Source organism: Lathyrus oleraceus, chromosome 4, assembly GCF_024323335.1.
Source record: "Lathyrus oleraceus cultivar Zhongwan6 chromosome 4, CAAS_Psat_ZW6_1.0, whole genome shotgun sequence".
Taxonomy (NCBI): Eukaryota; Viridiplantae; Streptophyta; class Magnoliopsida; order Fabales; family Fabaceae; genus Lathyrus; species Lathyrus oleraceus.
Window position 1 is genome coordinate 499,348,244 of NC_066582.1, and position 19,853 is coordinate 499,368,096.

At 32.7% G+C, this 19,853-nt stretch overlaps 2 protein-coding genes across 2 annotated transcripts; one reads left to right on the plus strand and one right to left on the minus strand.

Annotated features, from left to right (window-relative positions):
- Nucleotides 1-4,480: 4,480 nt before the first annotated feature.
- On the plus strand, nucleotides 4,481-5,497 carry LOC127076819 (mavicyanin). The gene is made up of 2 exons (XM_051018610.1): nucleotides 4,481-4,800; nucleotides 4,923-5,497. The coding sequence occupies exons 1-2, from the start codon at nucleotides 4,629-4,631 to the stop codon at nucleotides 5,300-5,302; spliced, it is 552 nt and encodes a 183-aa protein (XP_050874567.1). The 5' UTR covers nucleotides 4,481-4,628; the 3' UTR covers nucleotides 5,303-5,497.
- A 127-nt stretch (nucleotides 5,498-5,624) lies between these two features.
- LOC127076820 (uncharacterized) lies at nucleotides 5,625-8,390 on the minus strand. Its single transcript, XM_051018611.1, has 2 exons — nucleotides 7,483-8,390; nucleotides 5,625-7,078 (listed from the first exon to the last, which is right to left on the minus strand). Exons 1-2 carry the CDS (start codon nucleotides 8,064-8,066, stop codon nucleotides 7,075-7,077), a joined length of 588 nt encoding a protein of 195 aa, XP_050874568.1. The 5' UTR covers nucleotides 8,067-8,390; the 3' UTR covers nucleotides 5,625-7,074.
- Between the last annotated feature and the right edge of the window lie 11,463 nt (nucleotides 8,391-19,853).

The window sequence follows — 19,853 nt, forward strand, 5'->3', positions numbered from 1 at the left end:
AGGAGAGGGGGTTGTTTCAGACATGACATAAAGCATGGCGGCACCGAAAAACATACTCACATCTTTGAAATGAAAACAACCTCTAAATGTTTAAAATATCAAACAAGTATACAATGTGCATGCTCGAGATAACAAGATCGTAAGAGGACAAAGATCTGATATGCAAAAACTCTTGAAGCTTTTGGATGATGAGCACTATGTTTTGAGTACAGAGTTTGTGAGAATAAAGTCAGCGTTCGGGATATATTTTGGATTCATCCCGATTCCATCAAGTTGTTCAAAACTTTTCCCTCTGTGCTTATAATTGACTCAACATATAAAATAAACAAGTATAGACGTCCACTCCTGGAAATTATTTTGTGTTACTTCTACAGAGATGACGTATTCAGTCGGTTTTTCATTTTTGGAATCCGAAAAAGAGGACAACGTTACATGGGCTTTAGAAATGTGCAAGACTATGTTGAAGGATTAGAAAAATATGCCACAAGTCATAATCACTGACCGCGAAACCGCACTGATGAATTGGGATGCAACAGTGTTTCCTACATCGTACGAATTATTTTGCAAGTATCACATAACCAAAAATGTGAGAAAAGTCGAGTAAAACTTGTAGTTGGCACGAAACAAGTCAAACGTGAAGATGGTAAACTTGTCAAACGTGTGGTGGTAGAATATATAATGGATGCATGGAATTCTATAATAAATTCTTCCACGAAATAACTATATGTTGAATTTGTTCCAAATTTCAAGAGTGTGTGTGCGATATATCTAGATTTGCTGAAATATCTTGAGGGCGCTATTTTGGATCTATTAAAAGAGAATATTGTTTGTGCATGGACCGATCAGGTTAGACACTTGGGAAATACAATAACTAACTGAGTTGAATTTGCATATGTTAGACTCAAGAATTGGTTGGGAAACAGTAAATGTGGTTTTGTCGAGATTGGGACGTCGTTGACCAAATGCTCTGAAACCAACATAATGAGATACATGCATATTTTGTTGGAGCATTATTGTGCTAGAACACCACTTCAAAGACGACATCCTTTATTCACAATTGGTTGGAAATGTATCTCGGGAGGCTTTGAATTTTATTTTTCACGAAGTCAAGCGAGCGGACAAAACAATTTCAGATATCTCAAAGTGTGGATGTACACTTAGTAAGACTTACAGTCTTCCATGTGCTTGTTTAATTTCAAAGAAGCTGAAACTTGAAAAACCAATTCGTATGGACAAAATTTGCACTCACTGGACAAGGCTCTGTTTTGATGATGATGGTGTGACGAAGGATGACAAATTAAACATATTTATCATGACCGAGTGGAAAGTGATCCAAGAGAGATTAATGAAAGTTGATGACATCTTGAAATTGCACATTAAAGACCAATGGGAAAGATTTCCTATCCAGATACAACATATTTGAAACTGTCGTTGGAACCCGTTAAAACAAAGGGTGCACCTAAAAAGGTAAAACTGACTCAAAATGACAACTCCACAAGACGATATGTTTCATACTTTGAACATGTTGACCCACATTTTTTTCAGATTCTCCGACTCTAAAATTTCAAAAAACCATTTTTAAGGGTGCTCACATTAGAAAACCATCTCGTCTACCGATGTTACCAAAAATCAAATTCATTGAAGAGATGTTGCTTTTTATGCAAAAATACATCGAACGGATTGTAAATGTTGAAAGTGATGACAATTGTGCTTTTCGAGTTGTTTTGGGTTTACTCGATAATGGAGAGGATGACCACCAATTTGTCTGTCATCTTATACAAGAGATTATGATGCATAGGGAATCATACACAAAGCTATACGGGAACAAAGCAAATTACGATACAATTCTCAATAGTTCCTTGTCTTAGTGGTCTGATTCCATTTGACAAAATGAGCACGCTTCACAAAAATTAGATATCTGATAGCAAGAGAGTATTATATGGTGTACATTGATTTAACACGATATGGTTTCTCGAAAATATTTTTTCCACTTCGGAGTAAGTCACCTCAAAATCCATTTGAATGCATCATGTGTATTGGTTGGTTATCAAAAAATATTGTTCAGGTTGATTTGAAACCGGGATGTCCTATACCAAAGACATCACTAGAATGGACGATACATTTCACACAAGATGTTGACACATGGTTGGATCACTTTTTTGAAAGGATGAAAGAGTTCGTCAAGTTAAGCGACATTGGACGAGAAGCAAATAAGGAAAGGTCGAAAAATGAGTCACCAAATAGATTTAGGCAGTGACAAATATTTTGATGTGTTTTAGTGTTAATCTAACTATTTAAAACACGCTTTTTTGTAAGTAACACACTGCATAATGTTATAAAATTGGATGGCATTTTTTGGACAATTTTTGTTTTTGAAATTCTGCTCTGCATAATATCTTGGTTTTGTTCTGCCTAGTTTTTGGGTGGATCCAGAGTTGCATCTCCGGATACACCTTATAATCATTTATAAAAAAACAAAAACAAGGAACTATATGGATGTGCATCTTTGGATAAACCCTTAATTTTTGAAAGAAAAAAAAAACATATTTGGATATGTATCTTCGAAGTCTTTCCTACAAATATGATCTTGTTTGTAAGGTCTTTATTCCTCTACAGCTTCTATAAATGGGGTCTCTCATTCCATTTTCTTTACACAAACCAGAATGACTACATATCTTCATCTTGCATTTGTGTATTTCAATGGCAGAAACCCCCATTTTAATTTTGAATATGCGAGGACATGTTTCTTGTCGACTTCAAATCCAAACTGAATAGTCTCCTGCGATATTCAGAAAATCAAAAAGTTGTCAAGCTTGAGTACCGTTCACCCTCGATAGACAATGAATGGAGGATACTGTCTACCATGTTTGAATTGAAGATAGATGATGATTTGAAGGTTATGTGGAGTATCTTTTACCGTTACTCAATAAAGGGTCTGATTGAAGTGGATGCGACGATTCAAAGATCAGTCGAAGATATTATAATAATGTTGCAACGTCTTGAACCACATGTTTTTAATGACATGTAATGTTAAATTTATGTAATGTTTATATATGTAATATTTATTTTGATGTTAATTTACATTGGTTTTCCATTCTACTATTGTTTCTGTTGTTTCTGTTTTGAACTAACAAAATATATTCTAGAGATGCATCTCCCAAAAGTCCACGGACTAATGAACTAATAGGGGTTACGAAGATGCATCTCCAAATCAATCTTTTATGCATACGGAGATGCATCTCCGAATCAAATTTTAACAGAATTAAAAATTTCTCACCATTTTCGTCTTAGTTGTTTGTGGAAAAAGTGTGTCCTGACATGCATCTCCGGATACTAGATACATTTTAATTTTTTCACATTAGTGGAGGAGAATCTCTAAGGGTGGAAAGAACAATTCCCTTATAACGTGTTTGGATGAGGTAATTGAGAATTTTTAAGGAATTTAAAATTTGAAGTAACTTAAATGAGTCAATTGAAGTTCATTCATTTTTAAATTCTTTTGTATTGATGGAGTATTAAAATGATTCATTGTTATATTTTTGGATTCACCTTCATAAATTATAAAAAAATCGGACAAATTTAAAATATGAAAATAGAAACCAATTTTCAATTTTTAAAAATTTGAAGGGACCAATTTAAAATTTTTAGAGAATTATTTGCAATTTTTTGAAAATTTAGGAGTAAATTTGAAATGTTAATAATATATAAAGACCATCTTGCAAAAATTATAAAAAAAATAATAAACAATATAATATTTAAGTAAGAAAGTAATTTCAATTTTTTCACTTGTTGGTGTCATTTGAAATTCCTTAAATTTATATTATTTTAAAATTTAAATCACTTAAATTTTTTCACTCATCACATGCCTCTTATAAAAAAAACAGTAACAAGGAGAATCTACACACAAAAATTACTTCTGCAGTTGTTGAATTTAAAAAGTACTTCATCTGATCTTAAGCTGTCATGTATGTCTATGCCTTAGGTTAACACCAATAATACACCACGATGATTAATAAAGTATTTGATGTTGTATAAAGAGAATGTTGTACTCAAATGCTTTTGTCACGCGCAAACAATCGTGAAATCACCTAATACAAACAATGTATGGTGGTTGCTTCTTTTAGGATGTTCATCATCGTTGTTTGGTCGCAAATTGCAATCAAGTGTAGTAACCGCACACATCCTAACATTCTTTCTTTCCTTCCAAGTCTCACTACCTCGTACATCAAAATATTCAATACTCTCCAATTTCTAAGGACAGTGGAATAATATCTAACCACTTAAATAAATATTTTATCGCATTTACGTATTCCACAGTCGTAGTCATTAGATTAAAATCAGACGGTTTAAATTTTAAATTTTGTATTTTAAATAAACTGAAAATTGTTCTAAATCTTGATCATCTGATTATTTAGAGCAAAGAATTTGATTTCTAAATAAAGTCATATTTAGCCAAAATTTAGGACTAAGGGTCCACATAGGGGACCAACTAATTTATTTCTCAATTCTTAAGGTCCCATAACAACATACTCAACAAGGATATATAAATATCATAGAGTAAAGAGAAGAGTCTCATTAACACACACTTCAGGGAAAAAATTCTGATTACTTTGCAGAGTTAGAAAACCATGGAATTGGTAGAGAGATGTATAGTTTTCTTGATGATGACAATGGTGGCTGTTCAGGTTTCAAATGCAGCTGTGCACAAGGTTGGAGACTCTTCTGGTTGGACAATCATTGGTAGCGTAGATTACAAGAAATGGTCTGCTACTAAGAACTTCCAAATTGGTGACACTATCGGTAAGTCCCCTAACTCTAAATATTTGTTTTAAATTGTGATTGCAGTTTCAGTTATGCTGGAAATTTTATATTATGGTAAAAAAGAAAGAAAGAACTGAATTTGTTGGTAATTTTTGTGACAGTTTTTGAATACAATGCTCAGTTTCACAATGTGATGCGTGTGACACACGCTATGTACAAATCATGCAACGGATCGTCGCCTTTGACAACTTTCACCACTGGCAAAGACTCCATAAAGATAACAAACTATGGTCATCACTTTTTCTTGTGTGGTGTTCCTGGTCACTGTCAAGCAGGACAGAAGGTTGATATCAATGTGCTCAATGTTTCTGCTGCAGCAGCAGCAACACCAACTAAATCTCCGTCAGCATTGGCATCTCCGGTACCAGTTGCTAATACACCTGCACCTTCTCCTAACAATGCTTCGCCGTTGATTGTTGCAAAGGGAGCTTTTGGTTTTGTTGGTTTGGCCATGACAGTTTTTAGCAGTTTCTATTTCTAACTTTGCATAATAAGGAGCTGTTCTTATTTGTTGTTAGAGTTTGGTTTATGTCTTAAGGACTTGTCAAGGACATTTTTTTAATGGTTCATTATTATGATCCTTTATATAGATTGATGGCATGTTTCTATGATCCTTCATTATGTTGTTATTGTAGATTAAAAAGAAGATTAATAAAGTAAATTTTATGATTGTAAATAAGTATAATTAATTTTTACTTTGCATAAAAATCCCTACAAATAATTTATTTTATTACAAATAATTTCATGTAAGATTTGTTTTTTATACTATATTACCATTTTCCGCACTAAACATTTAGCCAACATTATGGACATATTTGGCCCTAAAACAAACCCTACAACTAAGATGTTTATTCTCTAAACCCTAAATATAAAACGCACATAATTTACAATCATGTCTGCACATTGGTTTGCTTCGCGATAGGAATACTTAACAACAACCTCCCACACAAACTCTAGCAACCGCCAAATCCTTACGATCAAGGACATCCCGCTGCAACTTCCTCTCCTCTTATTGCAAGTCATTTGAATAAAAATCATCTCTAACACTCATATTCACTAAATTGAGCCATGCAGCATAACATGTGGACAATCCCCACTTAACATGCAAAGTGGTCTCAATGGTACTGCCAAGTACCGGCACATAGAGCTTCCCAACCCCATACGATTTCTCATAAAATTCGTCAAGATTCTGTCATCCCGCATCAGCCATATAAAACATTTCACTAGTTGCGGCACCTTTAACCTCCACATCTGCTTCCAACCCAAAGCAGCAGTGTCCATCTGAAAGTTGCACAGCTTATGGTACATGACAGCCACAGGAAATAGTTCATCATGTCCAGTTGTACCATCAATTTGTCCTCAACCCAATTTTTGTCTGGGGGCAAAACTGCAAAAGTTTCTGCATAATCTGAGGAGGAGGCAGCCAGCTGCTCAACATTGTCCACTTCAAACCTCCATGATCATCCACCAAATCAGACTTTAACATTCCTTAAAGCATCCGGAATATTACGGTTCATATTCGCACGCCAAAGGCAAGTCACATACTATCCCAAACATCAACACTCTTACCATCACCCAAAGACCAATAACAAATCTCATTCAATTTAGGCCAAATCTTAACTATAGCCTTCCAAAGGCTAGAATCAGTTTGTCTAGTACTAACCTCATCATTGATACCATTCCACCTATATTTCCCTCTCAAGACTTGACACCATATATCACTATCCCTGGATTTAGGCTTCCAACTCATCTTTGCAATACTCACTTTCCAAAACTCTTTTTGCTAAAGTCAGCCTCCCCACAAAAGACAAATGCTTCACTTTCTAAGCTGATAGCTCAGCGCTAACTTACTCAATTAGATGTTGATAGTCTGCTCCTTCGGTGCTCTACCAGTTAAAGCCATACCGTAGTATTTTTCAGTGCTCTGCGGCTCTCTGAACCCACACACATGTATTGAACAATCAAGCATCCCACACCCAACATTCTTAGAGAAGAAAATATTGGTTTTCTCCTGGCTAACTTGTTTTCCCGGCATATTGCAAAGCAATCAAGACATATTACAAATAATGTTTTAACAATATAAAAATCAATTTTTTTACCCTTAAACAGACTTCTGATAAAAGAATGGGTAAAAATCATATGTTTCCAGTATGATGGTCCATCATAAGCTTGAGATTTTGTCTTAAATTTTTATCAGATCTTGACCATTTGGACTCATGTTTAATTTTATACAATTTTATTTAGTTCATCTTGTTACCTGCAACATGCATGAAAAATCAAATCAAATTAAGCCAATTCATTTCCATCCATTTAAATATCTGCTGCAAAGTTGAACTATGATAAACACTATGACTGCTATATTCTATTCATCCCTTAAGTACTCAATTTTCACTCACCAGTTACTAAACATTGAAATAATCACACTGCCTTCTAGATTTAAGGTTGATATCAAAATCTAAAAAGATGCATATGTATTAAGATAGAAACTAGATCAAAATATATTTAAAAAAATTGCATTTATTGATAGAAAACTCTATTACACAAATGCCAGTGTATAGAAACATAAAACCAACGCCTAAGCCTAAGCCTAAGAGATAAGAGACAAAGAGGTTCTAAATTAACATTAAAAAGAAGGGGAAAACAGCATTTATGTTAGGTCACCTAGCAATGTAGAACCTTTCGAATGCCCATCGAACAACAACTTCTTGGGGTAAAATATGTTGCAAATGATGTGGCTTCAGCCCCTGGAAACAGCTTGAATTTGGGCAAGTAACCTCCATTATATTCTGGCTTAGTTGTGCAGCCACATGATTGGATATACAATTGGCACAAAAAGGGTGATTGCAAGTGGCACTTCCTCTAACAATAGGAGACTCTATAATGAAATCATAACATATACCACAAAAGAACTTTGGTGACTGTGGAGGATTCTCATTACTCGTCTCAAACTCGACGACAGCTGCTTTCCCCTTCTCCTTCTTCATCACCTCCTTGTAATTTCGAACTTTTTGTTGGTGTTGGAAATCGTCACAGTCGATTCCTCCATGCCAAGGAACCTTGCATTGTGCACAAAACAGCCTATGACACTCAGGACACTCTGCACTAGTAACATCTTGTTTCCCATCATTCACCAACAAAGCCGAGCAATCCTTGAATGGACAATAATAATCCTTTCGCCAATGATACTGCATCAGGTTTTCTTCTAGCTTCAATTCTAAACAAAATTGTTGATTGGGGCAATCCATCAAACAGGTGGTAGCTTTCTTCTTCCCCACTTCCCCACACCGTTACTTTCTTCTTCAAATGGATATTTTCTCTTGACTGAAATGCAGCGTCGCGAATCAGTGATTTTATAGGACTTGATTTGTGTTAGTTAGAATTGTTGAGACACAGAGCAAGGACAATTCACATAAAATATTTGTTGGAGATACTTTAGCGGAAACAGAATCGAAAAGAAGTTTTGAGTTAGACATTATAGGTTTGATGAAACAAAAATGGAAAGTGACGTGTCATATAGTGTATAGGAATTTGTAACCCTAAAAACCGAATGAAGAAAAAAAGACAATAACTTAACGCGTTAGGATTCGTAATGTACAATTTTTTTAAAACAATTGAAATTAAAGTTTTGTTTCAATATTTTTTATTTTTATTTATCTATTAATCTGCCTAACTATTAAGTGGCACAATTTATTTTTACTTTTTTTAATTTCTTTTTTATTGAAGACTTTTGTTTAAAAAAAATTTTTAAAAAAATTGAAATTAAATTTTTATTTCAATATTTTTTATGATAAATTCTTTTAAATACTTTATCTTTTAGTTATTTGAAATATTTATCATAAAAAATATTTCTAAAACAGGTGGTATCTTTCTTCTTCCCCACACCGTTACTTTCTTCTTCAAATGGATATTTTCTCTTGACTGAAATGTAGCGTCGCGAAACAGTGAATTTATAGGATTTGAGTTGTGTTAGTTGGAATTGTTGAGACACAGAGCAAGGACAATTCACATAAAATATTTGTTGGAGATACTTTTAGCGGAAACAGAAGAAAAGAAGTTTTGAGTTAGTGACATTATAGGTTTGATGAAACGGAAATGGAAAGTGATGTGTCATATAGTGTATAGGAATTTATAACCCTAAAAACTGAATGAAGAAAAAAAAAGACAATAACTTAACGCGTTAGGGTTCGTAATGTACAATTTTTTTAAAACAATTGAAATTAAAGTTTTGTTTCAATACTTTTTATTTTTATTTGTCTATTAATCTGCCTAACTATTAAGTGGCGCAATTTATTTTTATTTTTTTTCATTTCTCTTTTATTGAAGACTTTTGTTTAAAAAATATTTAAAAAAAATTGAAATTAAATTTTTATTTCAATATTTTTTATGATAAATTCTTTTAAATACTTTATCTTTTAGTTATTTGAAATATTTATCATAAAAAATATTTCTAAAACAGGTGGTAGCTTTCTTCTTCCCCACACAGTTAATTTCTTCTTCAAATGGATATTTTCTCTTGACTGAAATGCAGCGTCGCGAATCAATGATTTTATAGGACTTGAGTTGTGTTAGTTGGAATTGTTGAGACACAGAGCAAGGACAATTCACATAAAATATTTGTTGGAGATACTTTAGCGGAAACAGAATCGAAAAGAAGTTTTGAGTTAGCGACATTATAGGTTTGATGAAACGGAAATGGAAAGTGATATGTCATATAGTGTATAGGAATTAGTAACCCTAAAAACCGAATGAAGAAAAAAAGACAATAACTTAACGCGTTAGGGCTCGTAATGTATAATTTTTTTAAAACAATTGAAATTAAAGTTTTATTTCAATATTTTTCTTTTTATTTGTCTATTAATCTGTCTAACTATTAAGTGGTGCAATTTTTTTTTATTTTTTTTTATTTCTCTTTTATTGAAGACTTTTGTTAAAAAAAAATTGAAATTAAATTTTTATTTCAATATTTTTTATGATAAATTCTTTTAAATATTTTATCTTTTAGTTATTTGAAATATTTATCATAAAAAATATTTCTAAAATATTTTTTAAAACATATATACCTTAGAAATCGCCATAATTTTAATTTTACTAAAATCTTAAATAATAAATATTTAAATTATTAATAGTCAAAATCACTCTATTTTTCTAATTATGACGTGAACTTTCAAGTATAGGCTAAAAAATGTTTCGATTTTTGAAGAACAATGATATATAATTAATTACAAGAATATGAATGTGCAGTTTTTTAAAAAATGTAGAAACTGTTTTGCGAAAATCAGATTAACTAATTAATTCAGTGTCGCATTTTATTCTTGCAATTATTTTTGTAGTAATGTTTCATTTTTTATATTTAATAATTTTTGTTAAAACAATTTTATTTTTTAAAATCAAATGCAAATTTTATTACAATAGTTTTTATGATAATTTTTTTTAACTATTTTATCTTTATAGTAATTTGAAATAATTTATCATAAAAATTATTTCTAAAATAATTTTTTAAAACACTTATCTATTCTAGAGGTTCATTTTGATTTTATCAAGTTATTATAAGTCATAATTACTTTTTTTTTATAGCGTGATTTTACAATTAATGCAAATGATGATAAAAAGGTCATTAGCGTTGGTGAGTAAAAGGTTTAAAATTCAGAGGCTTTGAGAAAACATTTGCGAGTTGTTGTGAAGAAGAGACAAGAAGAAGATGAAAGAGACCCTGCTAAAGCTTTTCATGCACCAGATGACAGTCTAAGTTAATATGCTTCATGCACCAGAAGTATTGTAGGGCCCTCATAACCAAAAGGCTAGTAAGCCCAATACAAATAACAAAGCCCAAAGGACAAAAAGGACTAATTGTCTAATAAGTAAAATTTCAAGTTTTCGTTAAATTGTTTCGATTTTTAAAGGGAAACGGTAAATAGTTAATCGCATGAATCAGAATGTGCAGTTTCTTAAAAAACTTCAAAATTGTTCCACACAAATCATGTTGGCTAACTAATTAAGTTCCGCAATTCATTCTTGCAATCATTTTGTAATAAGGTTTATTTTTTTTATTCAATGATTTTTTGTTAAAACTATTTTTTTTTTTAAATTCAAATGAAAATTTTATTTCATTAATTTTTATGAAAATTCTTTTAACTATTTTATCTTTTAGTTATTTGAAATATTTTATCATAAAAATTATTTCTAAAATATTTTTTTAAAACTTACGTATCCTAGAAATCACCGTAATTTTGATTTTATTAAAATCTTAAATAATAAATATTCAAGTTATTGTAAGTCATAATCACTCTTTTATTTTTAGCGTGAACTTTCAGATATTCTTAAATTTTTTTGATTTTTGAAGAGAAATGGTACTAATCACAAGAATCAGAATATGAAGTTTTTTAAAAAGCTTCAAATCTATTTCACGAAAATCACACTAGCTAACTAAATAAGTGTGACAATTCATTCTTGCAACCATTTTTGTAGTAATGTTTCATTTTTCCTATTCAATGAGTTTTGTCAAAACAGTTATAAATAAAAAATCAAATGAAAATTTTATTTCAATAATTTTTATGATAAATTCTTTTAACTAATTTATCTTTTAGTTAGTTGAGATATTTTATCATAAAAATTATTTCTAAAATATTTTTCTTAAAATTTGTATCCTAAAAATCACTACAACTTTATAGGACTTGAGTTGTGTTAGTTGGAATTGTTGAGAGACAGAGCAAGGACAATTCACATAAAGTATTTGTTGAGGATGCTTTAGCGGAAATAGAATCGGAAAGAGGTTTTGAGTTAGCGGCATTATCGATTTGATGAAACGGAAATGGAAAGTGATCTATCATGGTGTATAGGAATTTGTAACCCTAGAAACTGGAGAAGAAAAAAAGACGGTAACTTAACTAGCTAGGGTTCGTTAAATGGTAAAGAGGAGATTTGTCTATTATTCGCAAGAATAAATGTATAATTTCCTAAAAAACTTCAAAACTGCTTTGCGGAAATTATGTTGCCTAACTATTAAGTGCCGCAATTTATTCTCGCAATAATTTTTTACCCCAAGAACTTTATAGAACTTGAGTTGTGTTAGTTGGAATTGTTGAGAGATAGAGCAAGGACAATTCACATAAAGTATTTGTTGGGGATGCTTTAGCGGAAATGGAATCGGAAAGAGATTTTGAGTTAGCGGCATTATCGGTTTGATGAAACGGAAATGGAAAGTGATGTCTCATGGTGTATAGGAATTTGTAACCCTAAAAACGGAAGAAGAAAAAAAGACGGTAACTTAACGAGTTAGGGTTCGTTAAATGGTAAAGAGGAGATTCGTCTATTAATTGCAAGAATTTAAATGTACAGTTTCCTAAAAAACTTCAAAACTCCTTTGCGGAAATTATGCTGCCTAACTATTAAGTGCCGCAATTTATTCTCGCAACAATTTTTACCCCAAGAATTTTATAGGACTTGAGTTGTGTTAGTTGGAATTGTTAAGAGATATAGCAAGGACAATTCACATAAAGTATTTGTTGGGGATGCTTTAGCGGAAACGGAATCGAAACGAGGTTTTGAGTTAGCGGCATTATCGGTTTGATGAAACGGAAATGGAAAGTGATGTATCATGGTGTATAGGAATTTGTAACCCTAGAAACTGAAGAAGAAAAAAGATGGTAACTTAAGGAGTTAGGGTTCGTTAAATGGTAAAGAGGAGATTCGTCTATTAATCGCAAAAAACTTAAATGTACAATTTTCTAAAAAAATTCAAAACTACTTTGCGGAAATTATGTTGCCTTATTAAGTGCCGCAATTTATTTATTTTGTTAATGTTTAATTTTTTTTTCTCTTTTATTGAAGGACTTTTGTTAAAATAATTTTAAAAAAAATTGAAATGAAAGTTTTATTTCAATACTTTTTATGATAAATTCTTTTAACTGCTTTATCTTTTAGTTATTTGAAATATTTATCATAAAAAATATTTCTAAAATGTTTTTTAAAACATATATACCTTAGAAATCACATAATTTTAATTTTATTAAAATCCTAAATAATAAATATTTTTTAAATTATTAATAGTCAAAATCACTCTTATTTTTTAATTATGGTGTGAACTTTCAAGTATACGTTGAAATGTTTCGATTTTTGAAGAACAATGATAAATAATTAATTATAAGATGTACAGTTTTTTAAAAAGTTTAGAACCTGTTTTGTGGAAATCAGATTAGCTAATTAATTAAGTACCGTATCTTATTCTTGCAATTATTTTTGTAGTAATGTTTATTTTTTATATTCAATAATTTTTGTTAAAACAATTTTACATATTTTAAATCAAATGCAAATTTTATTTCAATAGTTTTTATGATAATTTTTTTAACTATTTTATCTTTATAGTAATTTGAAATAATGTATCATAAAAATTATTTCTAAATTTTTTTTTTAATTTATGTATCCTAAAAATCAAAGTAATTTTGATTTTATTAAAATTTTAAATAATAAATATTCAAGTTATTGTAAGTCATAATCACTCTTTTTTTTATTTAGAGCGTGAACTTTCAAGTATTATTTAAATTATTTTAATTTTTTAGGAAAAATGATAAATAGTTAATCGCAAGAATCAGAATGTGCAGTTAAAACAAATTTTAAAAAATAATCAAATGAAAATTTTATTTCAATAGTTTTTATATAAATTATTTTAACCATTTTATCTTTATAGTAATTTGAAATAACTTATCATAAAAATTATTTCTAAAATATTTTTAAAAAAACTTATTTATTCTAGAGGTCATGTCATTTTGATTTTATCAAGTTATTATAAGTCATAATTACTCATATTTTTATTTATAGCGTGATATTACAATTAATGCAAATGATGATAAAAATAACATTAGCGTCCCTGAATGCATTTGAATTGAATATCTCGTTCAGTTATAAAAAGGAAACATACCTAAACTAAATACAAAAAGATAGTGGGTCACCATAACCAAAAGGCTACTAAGTCTAATATAGATAACAAAGCCCAAAGAAAAAAATGACTAATTATCAAATACCTTCCCTTAAGCTTGAGGGTATATGGAATGAAGGTCAAACTTAGTGATGTTGGAGAAGAAAGGTTTAAAATCCAAAGGCTTTGTGAAAACATTTGCGAGTTGTTGCGAAGAAGAGACAAGAAGAAGATGAAAGAGACCTTACTAAAGCTTTTCATGCACCAGATGACAGTCTAAGTCAAAATGCTTTGTGCGCTCATGAAATGAAGAATTGCTTGCAATATGTCTGGCAGAAGTATTGTCACAATATAGGAGGGCATGTTGCTTGAAAGATATGAGAAATTCTTTGAAGATGTTGGTTAACCATTGGAGTTCACAAACGGTAGAAGCCATGGATCTGTATTATACTTCAGTAGAGTTGCGAGACACACTTGGTTGTTTTTAGTTTTCCAAGAAATCAGAGAATCTCCGAGATATATGTAGAAATCTGTGATGGATTTGCGCGTTTCATGATAGGCTGTCTTCAATCTAGTGTCACGAGCCATGGGAGTTGTGGCAGGTTTACAGCCCAGTAAGCCAGTATTTGAAAGGAGATCAATGGTGTATTTGCGTTGATAAATGTTAATGCCATAGTTACTTCTTGCCACATCCAGACCTAAGAAATACTTCAATGTGCCAAGATCCTTGATGTGGAAATGATGTTGTAATGTATGCTTTGTGTTGTTGATGATGTCCAAAAAAATTCCTGCAATGAGAAGATCATCAACATATATCAACAATACAGTAAAGTGCTCTTTATATTGATGTATGAATAGGGAGTGATCACAAGAGCATTGTTTGAAGTTATTTGTTAGTAAAACCTAGGATAACTTCTCAAACCATTGTCTACTTGATTACTTTAATCCATAGATGGATTTGAGAAGTTTGCATACTTGATTTGGATAAGGAGGTGTAATTCCTTTGGGTAAAGACATGTACATTTCCTCGTTAATCTCTTTAAAGAAAAAGTGATTACCTTTGGTGTAGGACATGAACATGAAGGGGTTGGCCACAAATCTTCTAATTCATCCCAGAGGATCTTGAGATCAGTGAAGTATGTGGATAAAGATCTATCACCTTGTTGGATGGAATGCAAATCGTGGAGAAGATCGAAGAAGCAAAAGTGATTACCTTTGGTGAATAGTTCTCGAAGATCTTCCCAAAGATCAAAAGTCAAATCAAAGCAAATTGTGATTTATGCGATGTGAGGTGAAAGAGTACAATTGATCCAAGAAAGAACCATATTATTCACACGATCCCATAGCTCGTAATTCGGATCATAAAATAGTTAATTGCAAGAATCAGAATGTGCAGTTTCTTAAAAAACTTCAAAATTATTTCGCATAAATCATGTTGGCTAACTAATTAAGTGCCACAATTCATTCTTGCAACCATTTTGTAATAATATTTTCTTTTATTCAACAACTTTTTGTTAAAACAATTTTAAAATAAAATTCAAATGAAAATTTTATTTCAATAGTTTTTATGAAAATTCTTTTAACTATTTTATCTTTTAGTTAGTTGAAATATTTTATCATAAAAATTATTTCTAAAATATTTTATTAAAACTTATTATGATCCTAGAAACCGTTGTAATTTTGATTTAATTAAAATCTTAAATAATAAATATTCAAATTATTGTAAGTCATAATCACTCTTTTTTTTTTTAGCGTGAACTTTTAATTTTTGTTAAATTGTTTCAATTTTTGAAGACAAATTATAAATAGTTATTAGTAAGAATTAGAATAGTTCTTAAAAAGCATCAAAATTGTTTCATGGAAATCATACATGCTAACTAATTAAGTGTCGCAATTCATTATTGCAAACATTTTTGTAGTAATGTTAAGTTTTTTTATTCAATGACTTTTTGTTATAAAAAAAATTAAATCAAATTAAAATTTATTTCAATACTTTTTATGATAAATTCTTTTAACAATTTTATCTTTTAGTTGTTTGAAATACTTTTTAATAAAAGTTATTTATAAAATATTTTTTTAAAACTTATGTACCCTAGAAATAACCATAATTTTGATTTTATTAAAATTTTAAAGAATAAAAAAGGCAATGTCACTTTTTTTTTATAGCGTGAACTTCAAGTATTCACTAAATGATAAATAGTGAATCACAAGAATTAGAATGTGCGATTTCTTAAAAAACTTCAAAATTATTTTGTGAAAACCAAGAAGGTTAACTAATTAAGTGCCATAATTCATTAAATTTTTTACCTAAATAACTCAAATTTAAAAAAAAAATCCCAAAATAATTCACTTTTCAGATTATTTTCTGAAATACCCCACTTTAAAGAGGTGGTGTCAGGCCAATTGGTGCATTCTCTTAAACATAGAGAGGTGACGCCAATTGGATTGGCTAGTGCACTTAGTGTTGTTAATCCAATTGGCGTCTATGTGTTAATTTATAAAGGAGGCGCCAATTGGTTTGGCGTATATGTGTGTTTCATAATTTTTTTGAAAAACATGGTATAATTTAGGTAAAAGTTGAAATTGGATCAATTGATATTAATATTAATACGCGTTTACACAAAAAGGTTAATATCGTTGATCGACCTGACCTAACCGACCTCCAATTCCACATCCCCTAGCTACCCAAACGCGTGGTCCTAACCCACGTTGATGAATCACCCCAGGTGTTTGAGTATCTGAGGACCCAGGAACATCACCACCAACTACAGGAGATTGCCTAAGATAATCAGACAAATTCGTGTAATCTTGTGTATGCATTGAAGCGCTACCGCCATAGTTGAGTTCATGACCCATGGCAGAGTAGTTGGGTTGTGTTTGAGTTACCGGAGTACAACACTCTCACCTGATTCATACCAACACAATGGAGTTCTACACCTCCTACCATACAATGCTTCATATGGAGCCATACCGATACTAGCATGAAAACTATTATTATAAGTAAACTCCACCAACGGCAAATAACTATCCCAAGAACCACTCTGCTCCAACACACAAGCTCTCAACAAATCCTCCAAGGATTGGATAGTTCTTTCGGTCTGACCATCAGTCTGAGGATGATAAGCTGAACTCAACCTCAACTTAGTTCCCAACGCTTTCTGCAAACTTTCCCAAAATCTAGAAGTAAATCTGGGATCTCTATCAGACACAATACTGGATGGAATACCATGCAGCCTCACTATCTCCTCAATATACAACTCTGCCAACTTCTCTAAAGAGTGATTAATCTTCATCGGCAAGAAATGCGCCGACTTGGTCAATCGATCCACAATCACCCAAATAGAATCATTACCTTTCACCGTCCTCGGCAATCCCGTCACAAAATCCATGGAAATGCTATCCCACTTCCATTCAGGAATCTTCAAAGGTTGCATCATACCTGCCGGTTTCTGATGTTCAATCTTTGACTTCTGACAAGTCAAACAGGCATACACAAACTTAGCAACATCTCTTTTCATACCAGCCCACCAAAACAACTTCTTCAAATCTTGATACATTTTAGTTGCACCTGGATGGATGCTCAATCCACTCCTATGGCCCTCTTCAAGAATACTCTTTTTCAATTCAGACACCTCAGGAACACAAACTCTACCTTTAAATCGCAGGATGCCATTCTCATCAATCTCAAAATTACCACCATTACCCTGGTTAACCATAGTAATATGATCAACTAGAGCGACATCAACTTGCTGACCATTCCGAATATCTTCCAGAATTCCACTAGTCAACTTCAGCATACCCAACTTTACACTATCAGCGGAAACTTCACAACCCAAACTCATATCACGGAACTGTTCAATTAACTCAAGCTCCCGAACCATCATCATAGACATATGTAGAGACTTTCTACTCAGCGCATCTGCAACTACATTAGCCTTACCGGGATGATAACTCAATTCAAAGTCAAAATCCTTCAGTAATTCTAACCACCTTCTCTGCCTCATATTTAACTCTTTCTGATCAAACAGATACTTCAGACTCTTGTGATCACTGAACACTTCGAATCTGGAACCATACAGATAATGCCTCCACATTTTCAACACAAATACAACAGCTGCAAGTTCTAGATCATGCGTAGGATAATTCCTCTCATGAACTTTCAACTGTCTAGAAGCATAAGCTACAACTTTACCATTCTGCATCAAAACACCACCAAGACCCATCAAAGAAGCATCACAATAAACAACGAAGGACTCACCAGGATTAGGCAAGATCAACACTGGAGCACTGGTCAACCGCCTCTTCAACTCAACAAAACTCGCTTCACAAGCTGCATCCCACACATACACTTGACCCTTCTTAGTCAACTGCGTCAACGGCAATGCCAACCTAGAGAAGCCCTCAATAAATCTGCGATAATAACCAGCTAACCCCAGAAAACTGCGTATCTCAGTAGCAGACTTCGGAGTCTCCCACTGTAATACGGCATCAACTTTAGCAGGATCAACAGAAATCCCACCACTCGAAATCACATGGCCAAGGAAACTCACTTCCTCCAACCAGAACTCACATTTAGATAACTTTGCATATAATTTCTTTTCTCTTAACACTTGCAAAACAATTCTCAGATGTCCTGCATGCTCTTCTTCCGTCTTAGAGTATATCAATATATCATCTATGAACACCACAACAAAATTATCAAGTTACGGATGAAATATACGATTCATATATTCCATAAACACACCTGGAGCATTAGATACGCCGAACGGCATCACAGTGTATTCATAGTGACCATACCTCGTACGGAAAGCAGTCTTCGCAATATCGTCTGACTTCACTCGGATCTGATGATAACCCGACCGCAAATCAATCTTACTGAAAACATGAGCTCCAACCAACTGGTCCATCAAATCATCAATCCTCGGCAATGGATACCGATTCTTGATAGTCACCTTATTCAACTGCCGGTAATCGACACACAACCTCATCGTACCTTCTTTCTTCTTCACTAACAATACTGGTGCACCCCAAGGAGAAACACTTGGACGCACAAACTTCTTCTCAAGCAATTCTTCAAGTTGCTTCTTCAATTCAACTAATTCAGTTGCCGACATTCTATAAGGAGACATCGACACTGGACTCGTACCTGGTACTAAGTCAATGGCAAATTCGACTTCACGTTCTGGAGGTAATTCACTTACATCCTCCGGAAACACATCTTGAAATTCACAGACAACAGGAAAATCTACACCCACCACTTTCTTATCCGCTTGCAGAGACGCAAATAAAGCGAATATCTGAGCTTCATCTTTCACAAAATCCCCCACCTGCTTAGCAGATAGAAATCTTGCCTCATCATTCTCACCAACTTCAGGAAATCGCACCGTCTTCCTATAGCAGTTGATAAACACGCCATAGAATTCTAGCCAATTCATTCCCAGAATAATATCAATTTGGTGCAAGGGTAAGCACACCAAATCAACCACGAACTCTCTCTCAAAGATCGTCAACTGACAACCTCGACAGACCACAGAAGTCTTCACAGAACCATTAGCAGGAGTATCTATCACCATACTTCCGCCTAGGGACGACATAATCACCCCAATCCTGGTCGCACACTCATACGAAATAAACGAATGGGTAGCACCAGTGTCAACAATAGCAAGCAATTCAACATTATTAATCAAGCAAATACCTTTAATCAGATTATCTTCTTTAGGAGCTTCAGCCCCACTCAGAGCAAACACCCTACCAGTAGTATGAGCTGCAGTAGCCGCCTTCTTCGGTTTCGAGCACTGCGAACTGATATGGCCTTTCTCGCCACAATTAAAACATGTCGGACCAGCATCCTTACATTCCGTAACTCTATGACCAGCCTGACCGCATCGGAAACATCTCAGCACTTTCTTGGCACAGCTATCAGCACGGTGGCCTGGCTCGCCACACTTGAAACATTTACCAGCTATGGGAGATCCTCCCCCACTTGGCTTCTTCGCATCTACCACTTTCTGCTTACCTTTACCATTCGGAGATGCATAAGGACTACCACGATCCTTATTCTTCTTCTCACTAAGACTCTTGTAGTGAGCAGTCCTAGCCTTGCTATCTTCATCAAATATCC

Coding starts and splice junctions, on each gene's coding strand:
- LOC127076819 (XM_051018610.1), top strand. CDS start 4,629: ATGGAATTGGTAGAGAGATGTATAGTTTTCTTGATGATGACAATGGTG. Junction 4,801..4,922: donor CCAAATTGGTGACACTATCG/GTAAGTCCCCTA, acceptor TTTTTGTGACAG/TTTTTGAATACAATGCTCAG.
- LOC127076820 (XM_051018611.1), bottom strand. CDS start 8,066: ATGGATTGCCCCAATCAACAATTTTGTTTAGAATTGAAGCTAGAAGAA.